The 26,946-nt window shown below is 41.2% G+C and overlaps 1 protein-coding gene across 1 annotated transcript in view; it reads left to right on the forward strand.

Moving 5' to 3' along the window:
- STS (steroid sulfatase (microsomal), isozyme S) overlaps window positions 1-26,946 on the forward strand; it is a 215,891-nt gene that overhangs the window by 124,695 nt on the left and 64,250 nt on the right. The window contains exons 8-9 of the mRNA XM_019525011.1: window positions 9,070-9,207; window positions 25,775-25,934. Of these exons, the coding sequence (XP_019380556.1) occupies window positions 9,070-9,207; window positions 25,775-25,934 (298 nt within the window). The remainder of the gene's footprint in view (window positions 1-9,069; window positions 9,208-25,774; window positions 25,935-26,946) is intronic.

Below are 26,946 nucleotides of genomic sequence, written 5' to 3' on the forward strand. Positions count from 1 at the left end.
GACAGGATGTCAGTGAGAATGTAAATAGGTGGAAATTAGAAAGTCAAAAGTTAAAGCAGGGAAGGGAGGAGGAAGAAAGTGGGGGTGGAGGCCAAAGCAAGACTCTACATCTCAAAACATCTAAAAAATTATATGATTTGATATACATAAGCAAACCTGCCACATTTCACCACAGTAAACAAGCACCTATGTTGTTTCAAGCACAGTCTAAGTCCTTATATTACTTCTGTGCATTCTCTTAGCACAGCCTTTTGCAATCTTTTGCCATTGTAGGCTGCTGCTTTCAGGCCTACTGCCTTTGGGCTATATACCCTACAGCTCCTTAGTAGATGTTGTGAAGGGAATAACTATAAAAAGACAGGTGCTAGGACCCTGAGGATGCCTCCTCTGCTGCAGCTGAGAGAGAAACTGAATGTGACTGGCTGTAAGACCCTGGGGGTGCCTCTGCTGTTGTGGCTGGAGCATGCTGCAGATTCTGTGAGCCACCAGGGGCTGGATCCAGTCTCCTCCCAAGCTAGATCCTTGCTGATCTGTGCCTTAGCAGCTATCATGAACCCGTCTTGTGATGGCTGAAAAGCCAACCAATCTAAACCTCTCCAGCACAACATCCACTACTAATCTCTGAAGGCTTGATTTTCAGGAGCACTTGCAGGTCCCACTGTGTACATTTGAAATTGTAGGTGCTCTACAATTCTGACAATCTGGTGCTTAGGCCCCTGGCAGATGTTGCACTTAAAATGAGATTAACCTGTTAATTGCACCATAATTAATAACCCTGCCACATGTTCAGGAAATTAATGGAGAAACCAAACAGGAAACCAGCCACTAAAATATTCCATCCAATATATGCACAAGTTTTTCAGCTGGTTTTCATTGTGCCTTAAACTGAACATGTGGCTGGAGAGCCTTGCCATGCAACTCAATGTCAGCTCCTTGCCAGGGTTTGGTTGACAGTTGCCCCCATGTCAGCAGGCTGACAGCTGCACAGTGCAGCCCTGCATCGGGATGCACCTTGTGGATGCATCAGTGGACTGCGTTGTCAGGCTGCAGGAGCCGTGGGGTTCACCTCAACCTCTCATGTTGCTTGACTTGTCTTGCAAGCGCCATGTCCTGCTCCACAGTTCTCAACAGAATTTTATTAATATTCTCTATGTTGCTAAAATTTCACCCTTTTCTGCATGATAACATGGAGCGATGATCTATATCTAATCCATGGGGGTTTTTTGTTTCTTGGAAACGTTATAGATTGACTCTTGTTCTAGACAGGCATTTGGATTCATTTTTAATAAATGACACCTTTCTGGTTCAGATACTTGTTTTGCCTGTGTACAGAATCACCAGGAGCAGGGGGCCTCTTGAGTTCTATTTATTGGCTGGATAGAATGCCAGAATGTCACTCCATTGCTTGTTTCCTAAATCTCCACAACCCATTAGTTGTATACTAGCTCTTAATGCTGACAAGTTGCATGAAAAGTTTATGTACTGTTCACCATATGTGCTGCAACTTTTTGTCTTGCTGTCAGTGGTTGTATTATTTTCCATCTTTATCTCAAGTGTTGTGCTCAGTGACTAGGTCGGAAAGTGATAATTACTTCCCCATTGCAGACACAGACTGATTTACATATTTGTCAAGGGGAAACTGGATAGCTCGGAGCTTATCACAGAAACATTTGAATATTTATAACCTGAAATCTACAGAAGCTAAAATTAAGACATGGATGTCTTGGTCTTAATTATTGTACTAAAGCATGATTTTACCCGAAGTCAGTGAGGTTTTTTAAATCAGATCAGTGCATTAAGAAGTTTAATAGGGTGTCTCCTGTCCCCCCTTTTATACCCATCTTAAAATCAGTATTTAAGCACAGGTAAATTGATTTTTAGCTTGTGGCTGCTGATATGCAGAAGTAGATTTTTTTTTCTTTTCTCTATAAGGGAGAACTCATACTGTTTATGCTCCAAGGTGGTTTTGAACTGTGGAAAGATACCCCTGAATTCAAATCCTGTCAAGGAAAAAAGTGTCTTTACAGGACCACCTACATAGTTGCTGTATAGCTGTCTGGCACCAATACCTTCTCAAGGAAGAAAGTGACCCCTTCAACCTCCCTGCATTTTAAACACATTTCAATCCATGTTTAAATTCCCAATTTCTTCCCTATTTTTGAGACAGAGAGAAAGAACTTCATGATCTCCAGGAATTCCTGTGCAAGACTGAGTCCCTCAGGCCATAAGACAGCTTGCCCAGTTTTCCCCATTTAGCCAGTGGGGGACTCTCAGGATGTGTCAGAGTTTCTCCACTTACCCAAATGAAGATTCCATGGGCAGATCTGGGTAAGTGAGTCTGCAGGTCCTGTGCATCTATGCAGGGACTCATGTAGGCTTTCCCCACTTAGTGAAATACTTTCCTGGAGCTCTTGGGGCTAGCCTTCATAAGTGGGGAACCACAGCTTCCCCATTTGTATGGCACCCTAAAATCGCCTAAGGTGCTTCTCTTGAAGCAGGGAAAGCTGGGCAGGTGCTTCAGGACTTTGAGGGGGCCCTCAAGCTACTAGACCAATTTCCCAGGGTGGCTGGAGAGTTTGGGTGGCTTAAGCTGTCCACACTTTTCTTAGAGCTAATAGATGTCTACTGAAAATAAAACAGCAGAATTTATTACTACCTTTTGTCACACCACTGACTTGCCTCTGATGTGATGAGGCAAAGGTTAGAGACATCTATTTGCTCACCACTTGTGCTGCCATCAAAATTGTTATGGCAGCCCAAATGTGACATTAGGCAAAGTATGTTCCAATCCTCAGTTACCAGTGGAGATGCTTAAATAAGATATTAAAAAATGAATGAGCTGATAGCTCTGAAAACACTAACCAGGCAAGTGATGTGTCTCCTTTGCATCTGGAAGGTGAGGCAATTCTTGTTTCTAAGTCACCCTTAGAAGTCATCCTTGCAGAGTCAAAACATGCATGCAATAGCTTAAGTAGGAGAAAGAGAAAGGAAGAAGGGGCTGCATGAATTCTAGGCACGTGTGCAGAGGGGGCCAAGATTGGATTATTTAGTAAGGCTAAGCTTTATTTTATGTAAAAGTTCCTTTTTTTCAATTATATGGATAATGTTTTTGGATTCTTCCTTTTAAAGAGAAGCAAGCAAAATTGTTAAACATTCATATATATTCTATAGACTTACCTGGATGTAGCTTCATTAATTACTTTTGAAATTGGTTTGCTGAAAAAAAAATTCAGATACACTGGTAAACAATTTCTTAATGTTTTCTAGTGTTTGTATATTGTTTTCTCATATGAAATGTGGAGATTTGATCTGTACTAGATTTGAATGCAATGGGCGTTTTGTAAGATTCAGAACTGCAGAATTGGTTTCAATGTGAAGGATGTGATTCAGCTGGATTTTATATTGGGTTAACCTGAATAAGGCTGTAGAAATGAAACCTCTCATTCTCAACGTCATCCTGGAGAACAAAGGCAATCTCTAATCAGCTGTACTCTGCTATCACTCCAAATAAACTGATGACATTACACTTTAAGATCTGTTCTGAAAACCAGCATCTTAAACTATTACTTGAAGCATGAGCAAAAAACAGTATATAAAGTGGACCCTGATGGGATATTTTCCTTTGGGCATTTTGATGGGGAGCTTTTTTTCCTGAACTTTAAAGCAGCATTAAATCTATTAATTAAAGCAATGTCAAATAATATTTTAATGTCTTAATTAATGTTCTTCCAAATTAAAAAAGTAATAATGAAGCAGGTATACACAATGCTCCAGGAAGAGTGAAAGCAATTGAGATTTTGGGCTAAGATTGATCTTTCCATCCTGAGATGGCAGTGTTGGGAAGAACTCAGTCTTAAAACAAAAGGCCCAGTTCCAAGTCCTCTCTAAGGCAGATAAGTATAAGTAGGCTTTTCTCTCCGAGTATGCTCACAAGAGATCTACTGTCAGGGTTACAAGTAGCATGTAGAGAGTCAAAGCTTGACCCTAGAGGGTCATAACTCAGGAAATCAGGAACAGTCAAGATTAAGGAAGTGAAGATCTCAATTAGAATCAGGAGCAGATGGCTGAGGCCTGTAAGGGCTCAGGGTGTAAACAGTCACCCTGGGTAAGAAGTGTGCAGGGAGGAAGCAGAGAGACTGGTGATATCAAACAGGAGGCTATAATCCAGAATCCAGTCACTAGTCAGGTGGTGTGGACCAGGCAGCTATAACTGTACAGAACCAGGATACAGATGATCAAGCTAAGCCAGGTGTCAGACAAGGATCTGAAAGCAGAGGGGTCAAAGACCCAGCAAAGTAGCCTGAAAGTACAGAGATGTTGGCTTGCATCTGGAGCAAGAAGGCAGGAACAAGGATGTAAACAGAAAACCAACATCCCGGAAATAGGGAACCAGGAACAAACCAGAAGGACCTTAGGACTAGGACACTAACAAGGCACAATTAGACAGAGAGGTACCAGTCATATTGAATAGCCTGTTGAGCTCTGAAAAATCTGCTATTTATAAACTGGGAGCCATGCCCGTTGCCTATACAGGCAACTGGGAGCAGCTGGGGATAGGGGTCATGTTATAAAACCAGGGGCAGCCAGGCCCTTCAGGTAACCTGGGCCAGCTGGAGGCAGTTTAGCTGGCTTCTGCTGCATATTGCAAAAGTTCATTACAGGTTTAATAGTGCTATAATTATATGGCTTACTTTTTCTGCAGTTGTGTTGCCCTCTTTCATGCTTCCACAAAAGCCTGTCTAAGACTGTAACCCATTTAACTCATCTACTTGACATTCTGGCACACAGTACATACATTGCACCTCCCTGAGCCTTTACACTTATGATTATTAGAGTTGGCTTAATTTATATATTTTGATGAATCTATTAAATAAACAAGTAGGGGAAATATAACTCTAAAAGGAAATTTTTAAAAAGTTATGAATAATTGGAAAAGGGGGAATTGAAAGAAACAAAGAAAGAAAGAAGATTTTCAAAGTGACATAAAAATGTGCATGAAAGAAATTTATAGTCACCCACAATGTCTTTTTGTTGCCATTTTCAATCCTAATAAGATGTAAATGTATAAGTGTATGGCTCATATTAGCAGTAGCCACATTATTCACATACACTTTAATGAGCTTTATCTCACAGTAACACACATCTTATTACATATTTATATACTGCTCATCCCAAAAGATGGCAATATTCAAGACAAAAATAGAAATGCAAGTTGTGCTTTATTTTTTGTGACACGTATTCACAACAGCAGAGCTTGTTGTTTGGAATGCTATTTTAAGCCAATCTGTATGAAAAAAGACATTGCTAGTGTGGCATGGTTGCCTATCTTTGCCCAGTTCCTCGGGCTTAGAGAATTGCCAAAGCGATTGGTGGGGCAAACCTACCAATCAGAGACCAGCAGGGGAGGAGCCTTGGGAGGAGTCCACCCTGCCCCTACATCGGGGTGAGGTGAGGAGCAGACCTAATTGAAGACTGTACTCCACCTTCCCCTGATTGGCCAGTCTTCAACCTTTGGGCCAACCCCCAAAAGGGTATATTAGGAGCTGCATGCACAGCACACAGGGGAAACAAGGGAAAGGGAAGAAAGAAGAAGCTGAGGAAGAGCTATCCAGGGGGCACGTCCAGTTACCCTGAAGACTCTGCCATTGGATGGGAGCGGCAGGCGGCTGTGTCCCCAACCCCTCACTGCTAGATAGCATGGTGAGCTGGTGCAGGCATTGCTGCATGGATAATCCAAAAGGGACTGGGACCTTGGGAGCTGCTTGAGGTGGCTCTGGTCTCCACCCCTGGCATGAGGCCAAACTGTGCAGACATCACTGCACAGAGGGTCCAAGAGAGATTGGGACCGTGGGAGTTGCTCAAGGCAGCTCAAGTCTCCAACTCTGGCATGAGGCCAGCACCGGTCCAGATGCCGCTGAACAGTGAGTTATTGTTGGGCTGAGGGCCCTTGGAGGGGGCAGGCCCCATTCCCCACTGCCAGGTGCAAGGGCTGGTGGGCAGCACAGGTTCCACAGTGCAGCAGACCTGTACTGGAGCCCCAGCCCTGGGCATGCATGATACAGCCCAGGCCCACAACCTGCTAAGACTGAGCCACACACCCCATGCAGGGACTGAGACAGAGCACCCGCTGCAGGAGCCGCTTGCCTAGCTGGGGGCAAAACACCAGGAACCCTTGCTGGACCTTACTCCCTGGGAAGTTCTCAAGAAAGGGGTTCCCCGCCAGGGAGGGACGCAGTGGATAGCCCCAGCAGAGAGGGTTTATGCTAGACAGAGAGAGAGAGACTCCTTTAGAGGAAGTGGGGTATTTGGGATTACCACATCTTATATTTTGGAATGTTTATTAATTGCTTGTTGTCTTTTCTGTTCTGGAGAGCTTATTAACTGTTTATTGTACTTTACATTTTGAGGGTGCTTACCCATCAGTTGGGACATACCCTCTGAGGATCCATGGGTGAGGTTTCTCCTGTGGGTTTTGGGGACTGCTATACTTACCTGTTCTGTTATTTGTTGACTTGAAATGTATTATATGTAAATATTTATCTTTATCACCTATCCAGTTTATTCTATCCCTTCTCTTTTTATTCTGCATCTGAATAAACCATATATATAGTTAAGGTATTGTGTCCTGGTCTTCCTCTATAGAGGCACCATAGAAGGGAAAGCTGCAGTTTCCATCTCCAGCACATATGCCCTGCTGACCATCCCCTTCTATTGGAAAGGGGGGGTACATACTCCGGTACACCAAGGTTACATTAGGAATAAGTTTATCCTTTTAGGATTCATTAACTTCAAGGTAAAATAATCAGCCAAAGTTTTGTTGTTACTTTATTATTGCCCTGGATAAGGGCAAAAACATACTGAAATTGAACTTTAATATCCTTGTAATAATAGTAATACTAGTAATGCTAATAATATACATTTTTTAAATATGGATTGTGCTAGGATGGGAAATTTCAGAATGTTTCCTGTTTTGTCCCATCTTAGTTAGGAAAATGAAGATATTTTTTCTGTATGAATGAAAAAAGTAATCCTAGTTCTAAATTTCCATTTGATATGCCTTCAGTTAACTATTTTAAAATAAGCTATTGTATGCTATTGATTGGGGGGTGTTATTTTACTTGCATGCTATTTTAAGTGCTAGCTTGGCAAAACATATTATTCATTAAGAAAGCCAACTTTCAGATAAATGTATTGGCATAGACCATCTTGCCCATCCTACCTTTGAACATGTACACTATCCTGATCTAATCATGTGCTACATTACTTTTGGAATGCATCACCACCACTGGCCACAGCTGCTTAACAAGCATAACCTTCCCAAAAGCAAATGATTTATCAGGTGGACCTGCCTGAGCTGTCATTCAAATCATTCGTTCCTCCAACCTACTAGCTTTAAAATATCAGTCTTTATAACAGATTGTCCATAGTTCTTTTGGGAAATATCAACTCTCATAAAGTTTTAAAAAAATATATAAATAGTTCTCCTACTTTTATATACGTCCTTTTCTTATTCTTTACAAAATAAAACAATAGACTCCACTTATTTAACTGGTTATGTCCTTTTATTTGGTCCCAGACATGGAGGTTTGTAAGAAATGAAGGAATTCAACAGCTTCTAGAGCAATGAATTTAAAAAACTGTAATCTGAAAGAGGATTTATTAACAATAGGATGGGATAACTTCTTCTAATCAGGATGATGATGGAAGAAAGCCATTACAATCTAAGAACTGTTTAAGTAACCTCACTCCCATTGTAATGGTTTCTAGATTTCTAGGTTCTTATGCCAGTTTAGATGTAATGTTACACTTACATCATACTAAGGGCACTTAAAACTCAAGCATCCACATGTTAGAGCTTATTAACTCTTGCTAAGTTACATTCTTTGCCCTGGTTCTCCAGCCCTCTAGTGGCAAGTCAGAGGCTGTGCATGCAAGAAATGATATTAACCCTTAACATGCAACTGCTTGCAGCACATCGATTAACATTCTTCAAATTTGTGTAACTTCACTCTTGCTCAACATACAAGCTAAGGGCATTAGCTGATGAATCAGTTCTTAGTGCACAGGTGAACAACATAAAATTATCATTCAAATTGCTACCCTTCTTCCCTGTTTAACCAGAAAGGGCAAAGAGAGAATGGTCACCAAGACTGTACTATGCATACTGTTGTTACTTATGCTGTATCTTTTCTTTGGTCAGTTTCTAGGGTCAATAATTCTTCACTTCTAATTAGTATAAAATTCATGTCAGCAAATGAAAAAGTGTCTCTTTCTCATTACACTTCAACCCCCTTAAAAGAAAACCTCAAGCTGTGTAAAGCAGTCTTTAAATAGGTGTCAGTGTAATGTATGCATACTGAAAGGCCCCTCTGTGGTGCCAAAACAGCATAAGGTGCAGCTTCTGTAAATGAAAATCAGACCCAAGATGCCTTCAGCTCTCAGAGCATATTCAAGTGGACTCGCCTGTAAAATCTGTCTGTGTTCATTTTTACTTCTTCTCTACTTCACTAAGAGTCTATTTTGATAGGACCAGAAAGCACTACTCCAGTTCTGACATCTTGGCAGGGGCTAGCTAATGAAACTATATTGCCTTCTGATGCTGTTCTAATACTTCTCTCTTTTTCTTTGAAATGTCCTATTCTAGCTGTAAAGAAAGAGATGAACCTCTTCTACAGCTTTCTGTGTAGAAAGCTTCACTGATACACAGTTAACTCAACTCTCCACACTGTGATGCTCTCAGCTATTTTCACCAGTTTGAAATTCCTTGATGTGTGGTTTTTGTTTTTTTTTTTGATGAAAAGCAACTGCTTCTAAAGGTCACCACTTCTCCCTGGGCCATCCCTTTCCTCTGATGTGCACAAAACTTCTCATGTTGCACTTCAAGACACTGTGCAGCAATCAAACCAAGTTTTGTGTGATTTTCCTGAATGTGTGATAAGCATGGTGCTATTTGTTATATATAATATTTTAAGTAAAAGTATCGTAAAATTAACAGTGTAAAATATTTATATTGTCCAGATTAAACGGAATATTTAACATCAGTGGGTTTGTTTCGGGATTTTTTTTTAGGTCAAATTCTGGATGTGTTAGAAAAAAGGGATCTGAGCAACAAGACAGTTGTGTACTTCACATCAGACCAGGGGGCCCACCTTGAAGAAGTATCTAATACTGGAGAAGTTCATGGAGGATATAATGGAATGTATAAAGGTGAGCATTCCCTCATTAAGTGCATCTGTGTGTGTCAGAAATTACTTATTTATACTATATTTTGAGTCCACAATTTTTAATACTTTTGCCTTCTGAATGTTAGGCTTCTAGGATAGGGACAAAAATTACTCCTAAACTGGTATAAGTGATAAGGAAACCAGTTTAAATCTGTAATGCAACAGAAGTTCAGTGCACATCAACTGCTTTAAAAATGGCCGAAACTGGTTTAAAATAAACCTGGATGGATATAGTATTAGACTTAAATGATAAAAAGGTTTATTGAACTTCTGTCCCAGATTCCCTTCAAATTCAAGTTAACTCACAGTCCCCCAGCATCCCAGGATGCTTTGCACCACCTCTGCAACCCCCCCTCCCTCTCCCTCCCCCCAAGGGTGGACAGGCTAGCCTTGGCCCAGCTTGTCTACTTCAGTTGAGCAGGGAGGCTTGCTTTAGCACTTCTTGGCTTCTGGTCTGGGCCACTGCAGGCATGTGGCTGCCTTTCCAGAATCAAAAGTGAATGTGTTGACTTGTTTATTTGGTTCAATCTATGCAGCTTAGACTAACCTGCAAAGACTGAATTGATTCAGCCTTGGGGTTTTTGACTGTCTGTACTTAGCTCTAGGGTCCATAATAATAAATCATATTAGGTATATAAATATAAATGGCTTGATTGTAAAAAATAAAATAAAAAAAATGAACATCTTCAGCTCCATTGGATTTCTGGTTATATAGCACTTCAACAAACACTTGTAAATTGACTAGACATCCAGGAAGAGAAGCCAGTACAACGACCTGAAATGCATGTTGTGAGATGATAGAAGAAAGAGGAGGTGTTAGGAAGGGAGTCCCATAAATCATTAGTGGCTGTAAGCAGGAGCTAAAGATGAGTGAACAGATTAAGCCAAATAGAGAGAGGGGAAGGGAGGGGAGGGGAGGGACAAGGACAAATTCCAAAGTGGCATCTATGGAAAGTAGAAGAAGAGGAGGACACAAAACCAGATCATAGCAGGGACATAAAAAACAAAAGAGGATGTCCTTGTTTCAAAAGGAAACACAATATGACTGATTTTTTTTCACAGTGAAAATATTGACACAATCACTGCATGCCTGTAGTTGAAGAAATCCTGTTGATGCTTGAGACCATTGGTACATTTGCCTTATTGTGATAGGATCTACTATATATGAGATCTCATCGCTGAAACTTTTTTTTTAATAGGATATGGTATATGTTGTAGCAATAAAATCTTAACAAGTGATCTTTGAGGTATGGGGGTGGGGGGTTCATTCCCTCTTTTCTTGTATTCCTGGCATAATATCCCTTGCTGAGCCATTTGACTTCAACCAATAAAAATAAATAAATGTAGTACATACATTTCAGCCAAAAGGTTATATTTTTATGAAGGACAAACTAATTCTGGATAAGAGGAAAATGAGAAGGGGAAAAACATGGAAGAAACACAGGAGGAGGAAAATTTCCTTATAATTTTCCAAAACTCATAAAAGAGTTGGTCATATTCAAGAAACAGAGGGAAGAGATTTTAGAATATAAATTGGGAAGAGAAACTGCAAAAGAGGAGCAGTGAGAAAACTGTTATATATCTGTTTGCTTTTGAAGTTGTTACTGATACCAGTAACTGGTCTTCATTTACCCCATAGGAACAGTGGGTGTACAGCTGCTCTGAATATCAGACTTGTAATGTTTTCAGTAAGCTTCACTTCCATCAAAAAAAAGAGATAAAAACTTAGTTTTTACTTGGACAAAATTGAATCTTGCTGTTTTTTCTGTTTTTTTTTTTCAAAATCTTGCCTTATTTTTCAACCCATCCTACTTTGCGACCCCCACCTCTCCTTAAAAAACTAAGAAAAAAAAGACAAAAGAGGGAACTTGAATATAAGCCTGTAACCTTGCAAGTTATAACTTTATAGAAAAGGTATCATATTGCATGTGGATCTGATTTCAGAAAAGCAGAATAATGACATTAATTCTTAGCCATTAGATAGGACTTTACATATTCAAAGACCATAGTAGTACATATTTGTAGCTGTAGGCATAGCCTGAAGTATTTTGGAAGCTCTAAAAAGGTTAGAATTATAGACTGTCAGAGATAAGTTATGAGAAAAAAGATGAATTAATTGGGGAATGTATCTATCTTTAGAACTATCATGTAATGGCATATTTTCCAGCCATTTTATATGTAGTATTTTATTTATACTTCTTAAACAACAGTCACAAATTTGAAACAGATCTTAGTTTAATCAATACAGATTTGATGGATAGAATCAACAAAAAACACAGGATGCTTGAACACGTGATGAAAATTGGCCATTTTTGCAGTTTAATTGCATCACGCTGTACACATGCAGGGATTTTTTTATGATTTAAATGAGTTTGCTACATTGCAGACTAAACCACATCTGCATGTAGTTTAGTTTGCAATGTAGCTATTTGTAATTTTGCTGTCTTTTGACAGCTCACTTTCCTGCTCAGGAGAGGCGAGCTGAAGGCAGAAGCAGTGAGGGGCCTGATCCTTTTTTTCTTTTTCACAGAGCCTGCCCACATTTCCCACAGCCAGGGAGTGAGCTGCCAAGCTGAGTGGCCCCTGAGCTGCAGAGGGCCCCAGTCCTTCCTTCTTCAGTGGTGGTGCCTCTTGGGGTCACCCAGGCAGGTTACTAGCAGGCGCTTGCTGCCCCAGCTCATGCTCAGAGAACAGCTGGATTAGGCTGGGTGCCATGGAGCCTGCCCGCATCTCCCATGGCTGGAGTCAAGCTGCAGGCAGGTCCTGAGCTGTGGGGACCCTGGGCCTTCCCTCTATTGTGGCAGTCCCCCCTGGCCAGCATTTGCCCATTAGCAATCCACTCAGGTGGCCCCAGGGGGTGTCGCCACCATGGAGGAAAGGACCCACCCCCTGCAGCTGAGGGTCTGTTCAGCCAACCAGCAACTTGTCCGCCAGCTGTGAGAGACACAGGCATGCTCCGCAGGGGGAAAAAAAAAGGATTGGGCCCCTCGCTGTAATGGTGATGGAAGCCACTAAATTGAAACGGTGGGTTTTTAATCATCACAGTTAAAAACCCACCATTTCAATTTAGGGGACTAAAGCCCCGGCACATGTACAAGCGGCCAAAATGGACACTTTTTCTTTCAAAATGAATTATCATGTGAATTACAGATGTGCCATGAGGTAAGCTGATAAATACACCAGCCCTGGCTAGTAGCAATGGCAGCAGCTCAGCTAAGCCTCAGAGTTGGGGCTGGAGGTGCCATGCCCCACCACTACCGGGCCAGGCTGTGCCCAAAGAACCCTTGTCCAAGGCTGGAGCAAGGGCAAGTGGTGGGGAAGGGAGGGCAGGGGGCTGAGGCTGCAACGGGAGTCCAGTCATGGGGGGCAGAGGCTGCAGTGGGGGGAGACGGAGCAGGAGGGGCAGGCAGCACTTACAACTCCAGCCCCAGCCCTGAGTCGGGCACGGAGCTGGAGCGGTTGCCTGCCCCCCCCCCCACCTTGAATTCGATTCCAAGATGAGGCATTTCCCCCTATATAGTGTGTGTGTGTGTGTGTGTGTGTGTGTGTGTGTGTGTAATGGGGAGCCCCTCATCTTGGAAGGGCACTTGTGAAAATGAACACTGATATACATAATCTATTACTTTTATGTAAAGACCCACATTGTCATAGTCAATCATATACATGCAAATTGGTGTGCAAGACCTGTGTAAATTTGGATGGCTGACTTTATGAACATCAGCCTTGCTAAAATACCAGGCACTTGATAAAGTATGCGTAGAAAATTCTCAGGACAAGAAAGCTATCCATCTTGCCCTTGTGCACGTACATATATATTGGAATTTAGAGTCTCTGATGATTATCTTACTGAAACTGAAAGATGAGGATATACTTTTTAAGGGGATACCTCACTATGTATCATAGCTCAATATTTTGTATTTCATTATATGAAAATGTAACTATGAATTGAACCACTTAACCTTCTTATCAGATGTAGCAATTCACTCAGCAATAAATGGCTCTGCCCTCAGTCAAAACCTCTGAATCAAACTTTACAATTTGAACCCACTTATTTGATGATACACAGCCAAAACAATAGCAATAATAAAATTTATGAGCTGTTTGGCTGGAGTGACTGGCACTACTCACTAAATTACAAAAAGATGACATCACTTGTCTTATGTTTTGAAAGTTCATGTTCTGATTATGGTCTAATATCTGAAAAGATTAGTACCAGGAAAAATTACAGGCCAGATTTGACAAAGTAATTAAGCAGTTAATTGTTAACCTAAATAACTTTGTGTCACCTGCAGATTCTGCTGTTTCACTACTGAGTCTCCTCGCCACATGTTTAGCAAATATATTAATCAGTGTTGAACTTAATACTTTGAGGCATCTTGCAGTTAACATTATGACATGAGGAAAATTGATCAATTATTTCTTCTTGGTTTCCTTCTTTGGGCCACTTTTTAATCCATTACTATGCTTACTTAAATTTTTTTATGTGTCTTGTGAAAGATCTTAGCAAAGATCTTTTTAAAATCTAACTTTTGTTAAACTCTAAGTCTTCAGAATAGTGGGACAGTAGGCATTTTTCTTAGGAACTCAGCAGAGTTCTTCCTTGAGTTCCTTAAAAGATTTTGGATGTTTGCTATGATGCTAATCAGGCCCAGTTTCATATATTGCTTTAAATTATCACTTTATTCCAACACCATTTCTGTTCTGTATCCAACTCCTTTGACTACTCCATCTTTATTACCTTTACATTGGACCCATCAGTATTTGAAGTTTATTGATTCTGGCGTGCTTAAAAATCTATTAGGTTTTATTTTTTTCTATACAGTATTTCAATTAGTTCTTCAAATTCCATATTAACTTTCATGATGTCCTTAATACAGATTGCTTGCTTTAAATCAGGGCTATCCAACTGGCAGCTTATAGGCTACATGTGGGCTGGAAGAGATACATTTGCAGGCCCCAGGCTCCTGCCTGGCTGCTGCTCCCATCCCCATCACTCTGGGTGCAACAGGAGCCAGAGTCCTGGGCTCCCTCTCCCTCTTCCAGCTTTCACTGCCTGCTCCCACCTCAGGGACTTCATTTCCCCAACATCTTGGCAACACTCCCTCCACTATGGCTAAGATGTGTTTCCCCTTCTAAGGTAGTCCTCTGCCTGAAGTCATTGCCACCTGGTTATTTAACTGCTATGCAGCACTTGGTGTTAACATTCGCAGAAGCCATAACATCTACTGTAAATTATGGTGACAGGAGAACCTGACCTAATTCCATGATAGGGGAGACTGGGCTCTTTAACCCTGGTTGGCAGCCAGTCTAGGACTGGAGCCTCCAATAGATGGACAAATAGATAACCCCCTTTGCTCTGGCAGCTTCTGCAGCCAAAGTGCTTCCAAACATACTGGCATCTGCCTTTTCTTTGGATTAAACCATTAAGGCGAAGAGTAAAATACTAGTGTGCGAGCAGCCCAGTGTTTCCAGATACACTGCCAAGGATTTTGCACCCTGGAGAGGTCAATCCAACTTTGCTTTATCTTTCAAGTGGGGGCTCAACCTAAAATGCAATTCTTACTAGTTATAAATCCAGGTCATTTGGTGAAAAGCAGAATACTATAGATTGTCTCTGCCAGTTGGAGTGATTATTATGTCTCATTGCCCACCTATAGCAGTGCAGCCCTTAGCCAGTAAGGCCATGTCCAGATGAAACAAGGGGCATATATATGTGCATGACGCTTTAAATTGGGTTAAATGCTTTTGCACCACTTTAATATTGTCAGTGTTTCCACTTGGTGGCATATTGCACAGTAATTCCAACCACTGCAGCAAATGTGGTGATGTAATGAGCCCTAAATGACTTGGGGTGCAGCAAACTAAAACTCCTGCCAGGAGTTTTAATTTGCTGCCCTTCAGCCATGAAGCGAAGCACTGGTCTCCATGCAGCTCAGGGGCTCTGCAGGAAGCTCGTGCAGGTAGTCTGGCAGCAGCCCAAGAAGGCAGGCTCTGCCCAAGAAAAGCAGCAAGCCTGATCATTTTTTTTCTTTTTCCCCTGAAGCCTGCCTGCCTGCCTGTCTCAGTTGCGCAGGGGCTCAGTGCTTCCCTCCGTGGCTGTGGTGCCCCCAGGACTGCCCAAGCCCAGTGTCTGAGGGTGGGTGCCACCTGAGAGGGAGCTGCCGCTGCCATGGAGGGAAGCACCAGCCCACCCTGCAGCCCACCAGCAGCTTGCCCTCCCCTCCCTGCCACTGGAGAGGCAGGTAAGTTTGCCTGTATGCATGACACAGAGGTTTAAAAAGCCCCGAATTGAAGCGGTGTTTCTAAATGCCCACTGCTTCAATTTAGGGTCCCCGTTTTGTCTATACATGCCCTAAGGTGCTAATCTGCCATGGTCTGCCTACTCCAATGGGTGCTTGGAGCTAAGAGCAAACTCAAAAAGCAAATTGCATCACTGCACCAGACCAAAAAAAAAAAAGAGAAGATCAATACTTCACATTTCGACATGGAATGTCAGAACCATGTGTACTAATGTGACTGATGGTCTCATGAATATCTCTGATTCTTGTAAGATGGCAGCGATAGATATGGAACTGAACTGGTTGAACATAGACATTGCAGCACCACAAGAAAAATGCCTGGCCTTGGATGGCTTCTTAAGAGAACAATATCATATGTTCCTCTGGCAAGAGAAAGCTTCTGAAAATACACATGAACATGGCATAAGCTCTGCTGTTAGAAATCATCTTCCCAAAATGATTGAGAATCAAGCAAATGGTTCAGAGAGGATTCTCACATTTCCCGGCTAGTGTTATCAGTAAGATTCCAAACACTGAGAACTTATATCTCCAGGTGGACTTCAGTGCCAAAGTTGGTATTGATGGTGGATCCTGGTCAATTTGCCTGGCCTCACATAACACAGGAAGCATAAATAATAATGGACAAAGGCTATAGTGTTTTGCTCCTATTATTCAAGGGAAAGCAGTGCCACTGACACAGCTCTTCACTTCATTGAGAGTCGGTCTGTACTTGAAGAGCTTGATGATATTTCAACTGTTGAGGACCTAAGTACGGCCATAGAAAATCTGGTTATGGCAAGTCCCTAGGAAAAGATGGCATTCCTGCGGAAGTGGTCAAGTGTGGAACATCTGTGCTTCTTTCCCACCTATACAAGCTTCTTATTCACTGCTGTAGAGTAGGGACAGTGCCACAAGATATACAAGATGCCAATATAGTCATGCTATGCAAGAATAAAGGCAACTGCAGTGACTGCAATAACTATCATGGCATTTTGCTACTATGGTCAGGTATGCATGGGTGTGCAGTGCAACATCAGGGGAGCACAGGCACATGGTGTAGTGGAGGAGGCGATGTTCCTGCATGGTTCAGAAGGTGGAGCAGCATCTCCATGGTGTATGGGTTGTGGAGTCTGTGACTTGCCCAGTGCAGCCCACAGGCTGTCAGCCCTCACTGGTACTTCCCACAGAGTATTTGAGTCTCAGCCCCTTAGAAGATGTCCAGATGTGCTTTAAATTATGCTCAGTACAGTGTCTTACTAGGGATAGATTTCCATACTTTGCTTCAAATAATGTTTCTATTTAAACCCTCTAGTTTACCTTATCCATCCTGGATTCCTTTTTCTGTTTCAAGCTATTAGTGTGTTGTGAGACACTGTTTTCTTACCTGACACCAATGCTATACCTGGCACTACTTTTCATCTTTGATTTACATTCTCATTTTATTAACATTTCCTTTCGATGTCACTGTCTCGCTAGGATGAATGAATCTAATTACATTGTGGTCACTACTACTTCATGGTTCAGCTACAGTTACTTCTTTATTTAACTTCTGTATCTTACTAATGACTAAATTGGGAATGCGCCTCTCTTCTTGAACACTCTAAAAATGGCTGTTCCCAGGAGTACTCAAAGCACTGAGAAATTGTTTCCCTCAACTTTGTTTCATTGTAACATTTTGGCATTTACATGAAAATAGTTGGAATTCCTTGATGTTATCTTGTTTAATTTTTCAGCATCGCTAATATCAGTGCCAGGGAACCTGGTTTTCTTTGTCAAAAAAAATCCCCAATTTTCAGCTTAAAGTAACCCAAAATCCATATTTTTCGGTGATCAAAATGAATCACCACTGTATATATAAATATCTATGTATTACTGGTGTTTCATTTTAATCACAGAAAAATGTGGCTTTTATGTTACTTTTTCTAACCTGAAAATTGGGGTGTGTTTTTTTTGTTTTTTTTTAATTGGAGAAAACCAGGATCTCTGAATATCAATCTTGATTGCCCTGCATTTCTTCGTTTTGGTTATGTAGGTCCCTTCTCATTTACCAGTGCTTTGTGTTTTTCCAGATTTTTCAGATAAACACATACAGATAAAGAAGATTTTTTTGAACCCTTTAAATATTAGAGCCTGAGCAATATGTTCCTATGTATCTGTGAACCATTTAGCACAAGAAGCCATGGTCCTGACTGGGACATTTGTGTGCTATTGTACTGCTACTAAAATTTGGGTTGAATTGTGGATTATGTAAAACATTCAGGCTAAATCTCCAACCCATTTGAACAGTACTAGACTTTGAAGTTCCATAAGCCTTGAGGTTCTCCTGAAGTTATGATTACTCTTTTGATTTTAATTATTGAGTCTTTTGGAAGTGTGTGCACTAATCTATGAGAGTGTCTACATAAAATGCTAAATGCACAGTAGACTAATTCTACTGTGCATTAGTGTGTCACAGAAAAAGCTGTGCTAATGAGCTAGTGTGCAGTAGAATTAGTCACATTAGCATCACTATAAAGGTGTGCACCAGTGCTACTGTGCAGCAGTGCCAGTTACTGCACATTGAGTTAATAACTGTTATTACAGGTACTAAACTTAATGCACCATAATTATAGTTCATTAATGCACATGTAGACATGCTCAGTGTTTAGGAATTCAGAGCAATTTAAGTTATCTTCCATTCTAGACTTATGTAGCTAAGTGTCTGCAATGTGCACTGTATTTCAAAAATTAGGAGCAGAACATAAGGAGAAGTTGGAGAAGACATTCATAGCTGCAGTATTTGTCAACATCCACTGAATAATGCAAACAATGTCTCATTCTTTAACCATCATTCATGTTTAGTAGAACTTATTTGTGTAAGTAGCCATTTGAGGCTCAGCAGTATGACAGTTAGTGTGTGTTGTTGCTTCAAAATGTACACTAATAATACTGAAATCAGTAAACATTTGCCCGTAGAATTCACCCACTGTCTCTAAGATATTCTAAGATGTTCTAAAATGAACAGATAACCATGCAATTCCAAAAAGAATACAAAATAATGCAAGCAATTAATTGTTCTGATTTGGAAGAGGATCTGAGGCATGTGTCACCTATAATGTTTTTTGTATGAGAACCAGGACTGTTTGAGATGAAAATAAAAAATCAACTTTACCAAATACTGAACATAGCTTAAATCAAGGGGTTACCAGATGGTCTTGCCATTAAAAATGAATTGCTCTACAATATTGTCATGAGGTACAGAAATAGCAACCAATTTTGATAATAGATATTCATAACTAAGAGTCCACTACAGGTGGGTAAAGTCATTCATTTCTTCTTATTCTCCCTACGGCCAAAAGAATAAAGGCTGGCACAGGCCTCTTTCTGTCTTGTGTAGGAAGGAAAGATTGTTTAGCCTCGTTAGACTCCAAGTGAAAGAGCTGTTTTAAACAATTTTTGGGACCAGAGAACGATGAAAACTAAGAAGGGTTATATTAATAGAATTTCAGAACTTCCCTTTGTACAGCATCTTCCGTATCAACTATATTCTAAGAATTAAATGATAGCAGGTGGTGTGAAGCAGAGATTTAGGCAAGATATGCTTTCAGATGAGATGTGAAATGAAGGAAGATGAAAATTTGGAATCTCTGTTTGAGTGATCACCGAGCATTGCATCTGTACTTTGCCTGTTCCTGCAGTTTTTTTCTGCAAGTAAAGAGAAGATAAGCCATTGTTAAATATAAAGCTAGTACAACACAGACAGCTGCAGACAGCTAAGCATGCAAATAAAGTCTAGGATCTATTAGTTTGCTTTTAAAAATATTTTATAGACTTTTAAGAGAACAAAAATAATATCTTTCTGTGTGGTTGTATATTGTTGCTACTCATTGGCTACTGCCCTTCTTTGGCTAATTCCCAGCCCTAAGGATTAAAAAATGAGTCAGGTCCAAAATATCATAAGGTTTTCTTTAAATAATGAACTTCGGGGGATTTTATATTCTTTTTGGTTTGAATCTTTAAGGCACGCTTCCTTCGCATGTTCAAGTTTTTCTTTCCAAGCACAAGGCCTAGAAGCTTTCCTTTTAAGAACTGAACACTGAGATTCTAGTGCAGTTTCTTAGTTCAAGCATCCAGAGTTTTAAGAAAATGCTATCATGAGTTTCATAATCATGCTGTAAGAGTTGGCAGATCTGCTGATGTTATCATCTTCCCCAGAAGATGAAAAAGATACAGCTATTTATAGCAGCATGGAGGCTGTATTGGCTTTGAAGTTCCCCACTTGGCCTGCATTCTGGCTTACTAATCTGTTCTTGACTTTCACAAGGATAGAAACTGCTTCAGGAAACCCTGGAAGCAAAAGGCGATGGGGGAGGGGGATCCTTTGCAAAGCAGAATGAACAGGAAGCCCTTCACAGGGCAAAAATTAAAATGCCTTTCTTAGACCTTATAGCTCTTTTTCTTTTAGACCTCCTCTGTATATAAAGACAGGCAGAGCCCTTTCTTGTGGGCAGGGGTGGATCCAGGAGGGGTGCAGAACTGAACTTGTTATCCCCTATAATTCCTGATTGACCCAAAAGTTTAAAATCAACAGCCTGGCAGTGGCAGCTGCATTTCTATTCAGACAGCAGTGAGGGAGTCAATTGACTTCATTAAAATCTGCATGATTCCTTAACACAGGTTCCATTTTTTGGGGGGGAGGGCTTTGATATTAAACTGAAAAACATAGCCTAAGTCCCTAGTGTGTTAGTAAAGCTTTTAGTCTCTTTTTAACTTGAGGGAAATTGGTGTTGTACTATGCAATGATGCACTACACCATCTGCATCGATTTTCAAATTCCTGGATCCACCCACTCTGGTGGATACTGGTAGTATTTCTCAGTATCATCTTCATCATTTCACAATGCCTTGGAAGTAACTTTATCTTCTCCTTCCCACTAATGTGCTTCATACCAGGGCCATGTTTCTTCAAGTTCCTACTCCCCGATAAGTGTTTCCTTCCAAATGTTCTGTTTTCTTCCTCTCACTGGGCATGTCTACATGAGACACTTACTGCAGAGCTGCCTAATTAGCTCCACAACAAAGTCTTAGCATCTACATGTGCAGTACTACTAGGAAGGAGTAAACAAATTAATTCCACTGTAGATTAGTACTTGTTAACAAATGTACAGTCCTGTGGAAGAATTGTTTACTTTGCAGCAGTGCATGTGTAGGTGCTGATGGGATTAGCTGGGGTCTGAGGGTGCTTCAGTGCAGGGGCTGCCTGCTGGCTGGCCTTGCACTGGAGCATCCTCGTGTCCCAGCCAGCCCCTCTGCAGCATATTGAGCCAGGTTGGAGCAGCCCTGGGCTGGCAGGCTGACCCACTGGGCCCCCTGTTGCACTTAAAAATGTTTTTTAAAACCTAGTGCTCTGAGAATTGACACAACACTCAGTTGATGAATAGCAGAAAGGCTTGCTTTAATAACTACCATCAAGTTACAAAACTAAATGACAGAAAAAGACTCTTTTCCAGTATAAAATGAGCTATGACTCCTAGTATTATCTTAGCTGCAAAGAGATCTTTACCCAATGCAGGCAGGAAGCAGTTCTTGTACAGCCTCACAGCGTGGCTCCTTTGCTTATCAGCTGGGCGGCAGGATGGCTTCTTGGACTTCCCTGGACTGCACACATCTTGCCAGCAGTTCTGTCTTGCTTTCTACTATTTAATTGTATAGCTTCAAAGCATTTTTCCTTGATAGTTGTCCGATTAAAGTCCAAACAAAACAGGGAGGAAAAGGTTGACCATTCTATGGCAATTGTTAAATTGCCTGGCTCCTGTTTTTGGATTTGTCTAGGTGTGGAGGCTGTGTGTCTTTGCAGCCCCTGCAATTATAGGTCAATTACAGGTGATGGGTCTTCAGTGGTCAAACAGGATGCTTGGAGGCATTGGTTACTAGACTAGTCTTTGGGTATTTGTTTATCAATGGAGCAAATTTGCGATAGCTTGTACTGGTGATGTTCTATTTACAAAACTCAAGACATACACTGAATAATTAATACATTTGTAACATCTTAGACATTGGATGCCTGTTTTAAGAAATGTGAACGTGTCATGTGCACATGACATCTTTCCAGGACCTTTTACAGGTTTCTCTTGAGATGCATATTTAGTCTTTTGTCTTCTTTAGTTACTAATTCAATTGAAATCCTTCTCCACTGGGCTTTAAACTAAGCCCGCCAGGAGATGGGGGGACTACTGCCACTGCTGGCCCACTGAGCAACCCTTGCAAAGCCAGCAGACCAAGGCATTTAAGGGAATCCACCCCTGCCCCAGCTCTGGAACAAACTGTAGGCAAAGCAAGGGTCCCCAAAGGGACACTTGCGTGCCTATACACAAATGCCAGGAGCTTGGGGAATAAACAGGAGGAACTTGTCCTCCTGCTAAACACAAATAACTATGATGTCATAGGGATAACAGAGACCTAGTGGGACTCCACCCATGACTGGGCCACAGGTACAGACAGCTATACCCTGTACAGGAGAGATTGAGAGGACAAAAGGAGTGGGGGTGTAGCTGTCTGTCGAGGAAAGCTACGTGTCCCTGCAAGCTGACATTGGCACCCACGGTGGACTACTTGAGACCCTCTGGGTTAAAATCCATGGAGAACATGGAGGGGATACTATGTTGGGAGTCTACTATAGACACCGTACCCACAGTCAAGACCTTGACCAGGAGTTTGCCAGGGAATTGGCTGAGGCCGTGCACTCCCAGTGTATGGTTGTCATGGGACATTTCAGCTACCCAGACATCTAGTGGAAGGAGCACTCAGCCAAATCTGAGCGGTCACAAAGCTTTTTCTTGTGTGTGGATGACCTCTATCTGACTCAGAAAATCTATGGGCCAATGAGAGGTAAAGTGCTGCTTGACCTTGTACTGGCAACCGGGGATGACCTAATCAGTGACCTAATGATCGAAGGGAAGCTGGGTGACAGTGACCATGAGCTGATCACCTTCACCATCTGCCATAAATCTGGCAAGTCAGTCATTAATACAGAAGTCCTGAACTTCAGGAAAGCTGGCTTCTTGACAAGCTAAGGAGGCTTGTCAGTGAGGCCCTAACGGGCCACAACCCAAAGGGGAGGGGAGCTCAGGATGAGTGGCTGCTCCTCAAGGAAGGGAGCAATCCTGGATGCGCAAGCAAAGTTTCAGAGGAAAGGCAGCAAAAGGGCACAGCAGCCCCCTTGGCTCTCCAGGGAACTGGCGAACCTCCTGCATCTTAAAAGGAAGACCTACAAAGGATGGAGGATTGGAACCACCACCAAGGAGGAATACTGTGCTCTGGTTCAGATGTGCAGAGAACAAACCAGGAAAGCCAAGGCTTCAATGGCACTCCAGCTAGCTACAAATATCAAGGACAATAAAAAGTCCTTTTCTAGATATGTGGGGAGCCAGAGAAAAAGCAAGGGCAACACTGGACCCCTGCTAAACCAGATGGGACAACTGACAACTGTTGCCCATGAAAAAGCAAACTTGCTAAATGGGTTCTTTGCACCAGTTTTTCACCAGTCCCATGAGACGCCTCTGCCCACAGTGGGTCAGGGAGGCCTGGGTGAGGGAGATTCCTTGCTCTCTATCAAAGCTGACCTTGTGAAGGAACACCTTGACAGGCTAGATACCTTCAAGTCAGCTGGCCCTGATGGTTTACACCCAAGGTTACTCAAGGAGCTGGCTAGCATCATAGCTCAGCCCCTGGCATGGATCTTCAAGAATTCCTGGTGCTCTGGTGAAGTGCCTGAAGATTGGAAGAAGGTCAGTGTGGTGCCTATCTTCAAGAAAGGGAGGAAAGTGGATCCGGCAAACTACAGGCCCATCAGCTTGACCTATATCTGGGGGAAGGTCTTGGAAAAGATTATCAAAGAGGCCATCCTTAACAGACTAGCTCATGGCAATATCTTGAGGGATACCCAGCATGGGTTTGTTGTAGGTAGGTCTTGCTTGACCATGAATGTTTGTTCACCAGAGTGCCCCAAGGGATGACGAGATCGAACGGTTATAAACTACTGGAAGACTGTTTCAGGCTGGACATAAGGAAGAATTTCTTTACTGTCTGAGCCCCCAAGGTCTGGAATAGCCTGCCACTGGAGGTGGTTTATGCACCTACATTGAACACCTTCAAGAGAAAATTGGATGCTTATCTTACTGGGATCTTATGACCCCAGGTGACTTCCTGCCCCTGGGGCAGAGTGCTGGACTGAATGATCTTCCGAGGTTCCTTCCAGCCCTAATGTCTATGAAGTCTATGAAATGCATATGTAGTTTCCTTGCCTTTACTGGCTCAACCTTTTTTCTTTGGCTTTCTTAGATGCATGCGTGTCAGGTCTCTGACAATACTTTTAACCATCACTTATTTTTTAGGCTTAGGTGTGGTAGAAGGTTGAGGCCTGTTATCAAGAATGTAATTATCTTATGGCATGGGTCTGGCATCAGGTACTGCAAGCACTCCACTGTCTCAATGCCTAATGGGTTGCAAGGCATTAGCAGAGTTTGATATTCTTATGGAAGTCTTTTTACCACAACTGTTTTGCCCCAGCCATTGTCTTGCATTTTTGTGCAAGAGACATTGCCCAAGCTTTCAGTTTTCATATGCAGGAAGCACCCCTTCCAGCTGGGGCTGCTCCAACCTGGCTCAATGTGTTGTAGTCCTGGGTGCACATGTAAATGTGGCACCTGGAGCAATAAACCTTGTGAGATATGCATTGGAGTGTATTGCTTCAAATTAATTGCATGGGTAGACATACCCACTGTATACTAGGAATCTGGACTCTTCACTACATTGCCACGTATGTTGGCATGCTAATTTTGTAGGCTGCTTCTGTATGTGACACTCTCATTTTCCTTTGGTTAAATATAAGTAGAGTCCTATGTCCTTGTTCCATCCTTTTAATTTTCCACACCTTGTTATCTTTCCAGAGAAAATCAGAACAGAGGTTCTCACTAGATCATGTGAAGATGAAAATTGATTCCCTGAAGGGCAAGAATAAAGATCTTAATGGGACAGTTTGCTTTAGAGATTTTTGAATGTTTTAGTCTTATGACCTCTAATCTTGGGCTGCCAGTTGTTCAGAGAGGAATAGATGATCCTCAGGAAGTGACTGTGTAAATTTAGGATAAAAATGTGTCTCCTTCTCTATTCATGAGGATTATCATGAAGATTATCATGAAACATTAACTGCTTCTATGCATTCACTCTCTGCATCTGAGCAAAGATCCTTTAGTAAAATTGCAGACTATTATAAAACATGGCGATCCCTGATTATGATTAATCCAATACTGTAGTTACCTCATTGGGCAAATGTTATGGTCTTTTTGTGGAAAATTATGCATCCCAGGAACATTGATGTGGCAGAAAGTTGGAGCCCAAATTCAGAATATATTATTAACTTATTACCAAAATGGGTAAGTTTAAGCTTGATTTGAGGGCTATGACATTTAAACCAGTATATACACTCTCCTTCCTTCTTCCCTATCCCTTCTCCCACCCCCACTGTATCTAAAAGATTGAACCTTTATTTATAAATCTAACTTTTGGATATCTGTAAAGTTATTGTGAGAGCATGAGTTGATCTGCTTTATTTGTTTCAAGTAAACACCTACCAATTGCCTCCATGAAATTATCATGAGTTCTCAACATAGCACTTAAGAGTTTTGCCACTGACAATGAAAACAGAACCAAACTATTCCATAATAAGGATCAGGATTTTTTTTTAATTGATTTAAATAGAAGGTATTTTTAAAACATTCTGGAGCACTGTGCATCTCCACAGTACCACATAAGTAGTTAATTATATATTTGTGATACCTTTTCATATAGAGTTGTCAGTGACATTATATTAATGTTATCACTAGAATAAACACATGCTTTGTTTTCACATCAATAAAAAGATCTGCAACAGTGGGACAGTGATGGGTGGGATAGAATCAAAAAGGAGGAACCGTATATTTGTAATAAGTTTGTTGAATATACTTAGTCTGATATTTGGATGTTGACTATATTAATTATTGTTGGTTAAAAAAAAAAGATATCTGGGACATCCAAAAACTACTGAAATTACTATTGTATTTTCCTTCCTGATGCATTTAATTTCAGGATCAAATAATATAGATAAAATAGACTTTTTTCTACATGCTGAACTATTGTGTACTGATTGTAATGAAATATCACACACGTTTTATGAGGGTTTTTTCCTCATCCATCAAAAAGATGGTGCCTAAAGAGGAAATGATTTTCTGCAGAAAAAACATTTTCATTCTTTCAGGCGGAAAGTCTACAAACTGGGAAGGAGGTATCCGTGTGCCTGGTCTTCTCCACTGGCCTGGGGTGATACCGCATGGTGCCCATATTGATGAGCCAACAAGTAACATGGATATATTCCCAACAGTCGTTAACCTTGCAGGGGCACATGTGCCTACAGACAGGTAGTGCATATTGTCTCTCTTGTTCATGGATGTTTTCATAGTTATTTTCTGCTTTTTGGCACCTTTATTCTAATTTGGTTGGGATATATGTGAGAAAAGACTGAATTTCAAGTGTCATGACTTTGCCTCTGTTTACAATAGTAAAATATTTCTTTTTCATAATATCATTATGAAATGTTTATGGAAACATATGTGAAGACAATGAAACCTTAAGAAATGTCTTTTTTGAACGAGTTCATATTAGTTGGATTTAAAATGGAAACAGAGTGGGACTCTATTTTCCTTTACCTATCTAACAGGTAGTTTCTTAGCTGTCTTCCTGGCATTTGCAGGGGCTAAACTATGAAAGGGGCTGCTTCCTCTATCTGAGTCTAATACCTGCTGGTCATGGGTTTCTAACCTCCAAAATGTTAATGGTTTAGAGATCAGTGCATGTCTACAACGATCCCTAGCTGGGTTATAGCCTATTGTGTATGCCTAGACTATGCATGCATGCTTGTGTGTCTACCCTGACAAGGAAATAGCTGTGTGTAAGTAGCATTTTTGGCCTTGCCTAAAAACCTGCCTTTTAGACAAGCAAAGGGACATACGATTCCACCCTTACCTTTCTTTGCACTCTATCTCTCCTTTTTGCCAGTTATAGTTTCATCCCCCCCACAACCCTCCATCACCTAAGTCAACAAGAGTTTTGTCCCTCTGTATCTGTCTCCCAATCTGTTAAATGAAAACAGTGGGTGCAGACTTTCATTCAAAAGTGTTTTGAAAATGATGGTAAACAAAAACTAAGATTTATTAATCAACTCAGATCTGAGCTTAAGTTGTAGATCATTCTCCTGTTATCTGCTTCTAACCCTCATTGCTCTCTTTCTCAGAAAAAAAGATATTTTGATAAATCATAGAAAATAATAAGTAATTCAGTAAGAAAAAAATCTGTCTTGTAGTCTCATAGAACAAGACCAAGGGGACATTCAATTAATTTATATCAACTGGTAAAAAAAAAAAAAAAAAAAAA

Source organism: Gavialis gangeticus, unplaced genomic scaffold, assembly GCF_001723915.1.
Source record: "Gavialis gangeticus isolate Ggan-Ray unplaced genomic scaffold, GavGan_comp1, whole genome shotgun sequence".
Classification (NCBI taxonomy): domain Eukaryota; kingdom Metazoa; phylum Chordata; order Crocodylia; family Gavialidae; genus Gavialis; species Gavialis gangeticus.